This window comes from Lampris incognitus, chromosome 4 (genome assembly GCF_029633865.1).
Source record: "Lampris incognitus isolate fLamInc1 chromosome 4, fLamInc1.hap2, whole genome shotgun sequence".
NCBI lineage: Eukaryota > Metazoa > Chordata > Actinopteri > Lampriformes > Lampridae > Lampris > Lampris incognitus.
The window spans coordinates 61,735,429-61,741,428 of record NC_079214.1 but is presented as its reverse complement, the minus strand read 5'-3'; the positions used below and the strand labels follow the sequence as shown (position 1 = coordinate 61,741,428).

At 50.7% G+C, this 6,000-nt stretch overlaps 1 protein-coding gene across 1 annotated transcript in view; it reads right to left on the bottom strand.

Annotated features, from left to right (window-relative positions):
* Window positions 1-773: 773 nt before the first annotated feature.
* LOC130111866 (insulin-like growth factor 1 receptor) overlaps window positions 774-6,000 on the bottom strand; it is an 88,020-nt gene continuing 82,793 nt past the window's right edge. The window contains exons 16-20 of the mRNA XM_056279163.1: window positions 5,764-5,871; window positions 4,661-4,784; window positions 2,906-3,035; window positions 2,218-2,352; window positions 774-1,275 (exon numbers count right to left, since the gene is read on the bottom strand). Of these exons, the coding sequence (XP_056135138.1) occupies window positions 774-1,275; window positions 2,218-2,352; window positions 2,906-3,035; window positions 4,661-4,784; window positions 5,764-5,871 (999 nt within the window). The remainder of the gene's footprint in view (window positions 1,276-2,217; window positions 2,353-2,905; window positions 3,036-4,660; window positions 4,785-5,763; window positions 5,872-6,000) is intronic.

Here is a 6,000-nt window from a genome sequence, read left to right as displayed (position 1 = left end):
TGTGATGATCCATCGATGAAGAGAAGACGGGGAGGAAACAGGAGGGCAAAACCCAAACAAGGATGCCAGCTGGTAGGAGAGAACAAAAAATACAATTTGGCAACAGATTTGGCAGATCTGACCCCCTCACATACACCACCAAAATGCTCCCGGAGGAGGGGCGCGGGGGGGTCGGGGGGTGGATGATAGCGGCAGCGACCTTTCCGAAGTGCTTTTCTATTGGAATTAATCCCAGATATGCGTAACAGTTTTACAATAATGCCCGTCCACAACAGACCAAAACACTGGTCACTGATAAAGGCCTGCATGTTTTTCCCTATTTGGAACCATATAAAATTTAACAAAACGACAATATATCAAACAAGTTCAGTGATGTGTGAGCGTGTGTGTGTGTTGGGGGATAAGGGCCTCCACCTGAACGATTTCCTGTCCTCCTTCCTCGCTCCTGTCCTCCGTTGTCCTCAGCAGCAGAGGAGCGGCTGTCACATCGACAGCCAACTGGCAGAGTCAATATATTGAACCAAAATATGAAAAAAAAAAACGAAACAAAACAACATGTACCACCAGCAGAGCAGAGATCGGTGGGTTGAAAGACAGATGCTACACCTTCGTTGTCACCACCTTCCCGTAAGTCTTTGCCGCTCAGGGATAGATAAAAATACCTGGCAGACGTTTTTTTTTTCTTTTCCTTTTCAAATTTAAATAGGGAATGGAGACAAACCCGCCGAGGGGGCCGGGCTCCGGAGAGCAGCGTGGGGAGGGGTCCGAAGTCATCAGCAGGCTGAGGACTGGGGGAGGGGCATGGCACGCTCATTCTTGCGTCCTCCGTTCATGTGGGCATACGGGGGCAGGTCATCCAGTGACGAACACATCACTACCTCGGGCACTGCCCCCGCCGGTCCATTGGCTGCCTGCTGGCCCGCTGACTGCTTGTCCATGGCAGAACCAGGGGAGGAAGGGGGCACGGGAGAGGGGGCCGAGGGATGCCCGGCACCTACTGTTTGGGCAGGTGAAGGTTTGGAGCTGGGGGAAGGCGGTGCCTGCTGCGGGGCCGGGGTCTGCAGTGTGTGGTCGGAGGTGGGCGGGTCCAGCGGAATGTTCTCCATGTTGTCCATGTCCAGCTCCTGGCCGCCGGGCGTTTTGTTGTCCTCGCTGTAGAAGAAGCTGAACTCCCGGAAGCTGGGTTCCAGCTCCTCCGCTAGGCTGCCGATGATCTCCACAAAGGATGGACGCATCTTAGGGTTGTACTGCCAACACATCCGCATGAGCTCAAACCTGAACACACACACACAGACACACACGATAATGTGCATATCACTAACACATCTCTCTGCGGCTGCTGCTTCACCCACAGGGAGACTCAACCTTCTAACTGCCGGGCCACGTTTGCTCTTAACCACACATTTGCTATCGGTTTCTATAAATGGTACACAGGCTGTTTTTCTGCCTGCGGCACTTGTTTACAAAGTAGAGCTGACGCCGCTTTCACTTCCTGCAGCCGGCCAGCTGGTGGCGCTATGCTACCTGTGCATGGCTTCACACTAAGCCCCGCGAGCTGACAAACTACCCCCCTCCGCTACACTGGTACACCAGCGGATCACAGCGTCTCTAATATCTTACAGTCCGAAGGGAGGGAGCTCAGTCACTTCAGATGACTATCTGTGACATCACAGATTATGTCTGTAGAGGCAGGAGCGCCCACTGAGACATCACACCCTCCTCTCACCCAACCCCACGGGGGGGGGGTGGGGGGTGGGGGGGGGTAATGCTGGCTTCTGCACAGAAAGCATTGGAATGATAAAGATAAACAAAACTATGACACACTGAGAAGTTGCAGTGTAACGTTTTGCATAGCAAACAAATTGAATAAATATAAATTATGTATTATTATTAAGTATGATTTATATCAAAACAAGGAAAGGGCGGCCTGACAGGTGAACTATCTGGTGAGAGGACAAAGATGGACACCTGTGGAATCCTCCCTCCAAACTAGTCTGTGTGCAGTCAATATTTCATCACAGCTAATTAGCCCAAAGATTTTCTTTAGCCTGCTGGAAAAAGTTTTTTTTTTTAATCTCCCCCCCCCACCCCTTTTCGCCCCTATTGTACCCGGCCACTCTTCCGAGCCGTCCCTTGCTACTAACCATCTGGAGTAAATATATATATATATGTACATATGTGTGTGTGTGTGTGTGTGTGTGTGTATGTGTGTCTTACAGCATATCAGGACAGTGTTGTGGTTTTTCTAGGAGTCCTCCATCCATAACAAAGCGAAGGACCTGCTCGTTCGACATCCCCTGGTAGGGCTGCTCCGCCAGGGTCACCACCTCCCACAGCACCACTCCAAACGACCTGGACAGAAGAAGACGCACACACAAGCACACGCACACAAAACCAGAAACACAGGGATAGACTTGATATAATTGATGCAGGGACTCTCGTGTGCTCATGCCTTGGCTTCAATTCAGTCTACAGGAGGTATGGGGAGTGAGTGAACATGGTGAGCCAACATCTGGCGGATAACAATGCACACATTCTCTAGATCCTCCACCCCCCACCCCCACCCCAGCCCTCTCATTCCCTCCCCTGGCTTCGAAGGAACTGTAGAGAACTATAAGAGAAGGGCATCTTAAGGACACCAGGGAAGGGGGGGAGGAACGAAGGGATGGAGGAGAGTGAAGGGATGTGGTGCCCTTCAGCTGCAATTGCTAATGGAATCTAATGAACAGAGGAAGACAGCCAGAAAAAGAGAGGGGTCAGCTAGAGAAAGCCTGTTGCTCTCATTTGTAGACTGCCCTGAGGTTACCACATGCTGTCTGCCTGTATACCTGCATGGCCGTGTACTGTATGTGTGTGTGTGAACAGTGTTAGTGAGCGTGTATATGTTGTGTGACCACATACTGACCAGACGTCTGAATTGGTAGTGAAGACTCCATCTTTCAAAGACTCGGGGGACATCCAGCGGACTGGCAGGAGCCCTTTCCCTCCTTTGCGATAGTAATCTGTCTCATATATGTCCCTGGTCATACCGAAGTCTAACCAGACACACACACAAGAAAGAATTGATGCTTTTACGAGTCTTTTACGGCCACTGATTCCAATAAAAACATCACCAGATCAGCTTCACTTGGTCTTCAGTCACATCACTTACAACCCTGAAGATGTGCATGCACACAAATATGCTTTGATACTTTCCATCTCTCTTTTTTTCCTCCCTTTTTCTCCCGGCTGCAGACTACCACATGCCTCCCCCCATACATATGGAGTCGCCAGCCGCTTCTTTTCGCCTGACAGTGAGGAGTTTCTCCAGGGGGACGTAGCACGTGGGATGATCACACTATTCCCCCCAGTCCCCCCCCCCCCAATGGATCAGGTGCCCCGACTGACCAGAGGAGGCGCTAAGTGCAGCGCCCGGGACACATACCCATATCCGGCTTCTCACCCGCAGACACGGCCAATTGTGTCTGTAAGGACGCCTGACCAAGCCAGAGGTAATGCGGGGATTCGAACCGGCGATCCCCGTGTTGGTAGGCAACAGACTAGACCGCTACGCTACCCGGACGCCGATACTTTCTATCTCTGGCATAATTACATAAATAGCTAATTAGCGGGCGCCCGGGTAGCGTAACGGTTTATTCCGTTGCCTACCAACACGGGGATCGCCGGGTCGAATCCCCGTGTTGCCTCCGGATTGGTCGGCCGTCCCTACAGACACAATTGGCTGTGTCTGCGGGTGGGAAGTCAGACGTGGGTATGTGTCCTGGTCACCGCACTAGCGCCTCCTCTGGTCGGTCGGGGCGCCCCCGAATCGGCAGAGAGGGGGTGGAGCAGCAAATGGGGCGGCTCAAAAAGATCGGGGTAATTGGCCAGATACAAATTGGGGAGAAAAAGGGGGGAAATTTAGGGGGGGGGTAGCCAATTAGCATTGCCCATCTATTCTATAACTTGATTCTTCCATCTACCACCTCTATTGGCATGTGACCAGTTAGCTGGCAACCAATATATCTACTAATCCGCCGGATCTCTGGTACACCACTTTGGATAAAGTGGCTGCTAAATTAGTAAATGTAATGTAATTGTAATAGATTATTATCATGAAAGCTTTGGTAATTTCACATTTTAATGGATACTGGTTGGTAGGACTTCCTTGGCAAAACTGACGGAGGATAAAGTGTTTCACATCTTCAGTATGACAGCTAAGTGTGGAAGACGGGGGCAGGCACCAGCGAGTCTGAAGAGGAAGCAAACTTCTTCTGGCAAGCTAGCCAATATAGCAGACCAAGATTATAGAAGACTCCACCATCATATAAATATCAACAGCTAAATCCCAGGTTTAACTGTGTTTTATTTGTTCGGCGGCGGGGAAGGCGTTGACGTAATAGCGCTAGCACTCCTCAAATTGTTTTCCAAGATTGCTCAAACACCACTGCAGTTACCATAGTGTCTATGTCAGTGCGTTAAACAAAAATGATGACCCTTCAACCACCAAAAAGCCTTCGAGCTAGAAACATGTTTTTTTTCACTGGAACCAGAGTAACCACGGGGATGTGTCACCGCAGAGTGCCGACAGCAGGAAGGGACGGGGGCGAAGAGTAGAGGGCGTTCCTCTACAAAGGACGACAAGAGCGAGAGGGTTAAAGCGACGTCTGCTTTCCTGTACCTCCTATCTTGACGGTGAAGTCCTCGGCGACCATACAGTTCCGGGCTGCCAGGTCTCTGTGGACAAACTTGTTGGCGTTAAGGTAGGCCATCCCGTCTGCTATCTCCCCCGCCATCTGGATCATCTTCTTCAAAGGAGGGAGAGACAGGCCGGATGACGTCTGTTGCTGAGACACAGACGTGTGGTAGGAGGGAGAGAGACGGAGAGAGACAGAGAGAGAGGGAGGGAGAGAGAAAATGAGAGAGCGAGCTCTGTACAGTGCTTGACAACCAATAATAATAATTAAAATGCCTTGCCTTCTCATCATGTAGTCAAGTATGCTGCTACTTGACCAATCCTAGCTGTTATGCAGTCGGAAAATGCCAGGAATTCAAGCTGACTGACAACCTAGTAAGTTAACACGAACAAGCGATGCCTTTTGGTGGGACACACCATTTACACAACCCGGGATATTTCATCACAACAAGTACACAGAATATCTGATAGTCTTGATAAACATTATCTACATATTAGACTATCAAAATACTGAAATGTATAACAAGCAAGTAAGGAAGGATTATTTGATGATAGGAACCGTTCTGTACATAGCCCAAGGAAACCATCCATCCATTATCCAAACCGCTTATCCTGCTCTCAGGGTCGCGGGGATGCTGGAGCCTATCCCAGCAGTCACTGGGCGGCAGGCGGGGAGACACCCTGGACAGGCCGCCAGGCCATCACAGGGCCCACACACACGTTCACACCTAGGGACAATTTAGTACGGCCGATTCACCTAACCTACATGGACAGTGGATGACCCGGGACGACCGCCAAGGTTGGACTACACCGGGGCTCGAACCCAGGACCTTCTTGCTGTGAGGCGACCACGCTAACCACTGCGCCACCACCGAGGAAACTAACAATCACTAAAAGAGCTGAATGTTGATGAACTCTATTGTCCAGTATTCAGTCTAGTAAACAACAGCTGGAATCAAACCCACAACAGGGCTGAAACATGAAAGGCACCTCTGTCCCATTAATCTCTACAGCGCCCCTGCCTGAACAAAGTGTCATATGCAGCCAGATGATGAGCCAACAGGTAGGCGGTAAAGTCAGGCAAGTACCTCTTTGGGTCGGAGTGAGCGCAGGTAGCTCTTCAGGTCTCCGCGGGTCATGAGCTCCATGATGACCAGGGTGGGCTGTCCTTGAGAGACCACGCCTAGGAGACGTACCTGCACAAATCACAGCAAAACGTGAGTGACGCGTCACCTGAGAACAGGAAACGGCTGGCTCATGCTTCTGCCGAGAAGCATGACGACCTTACTCGGAACGACTTGAATCTGATTTGGGCTTGTTTTAGC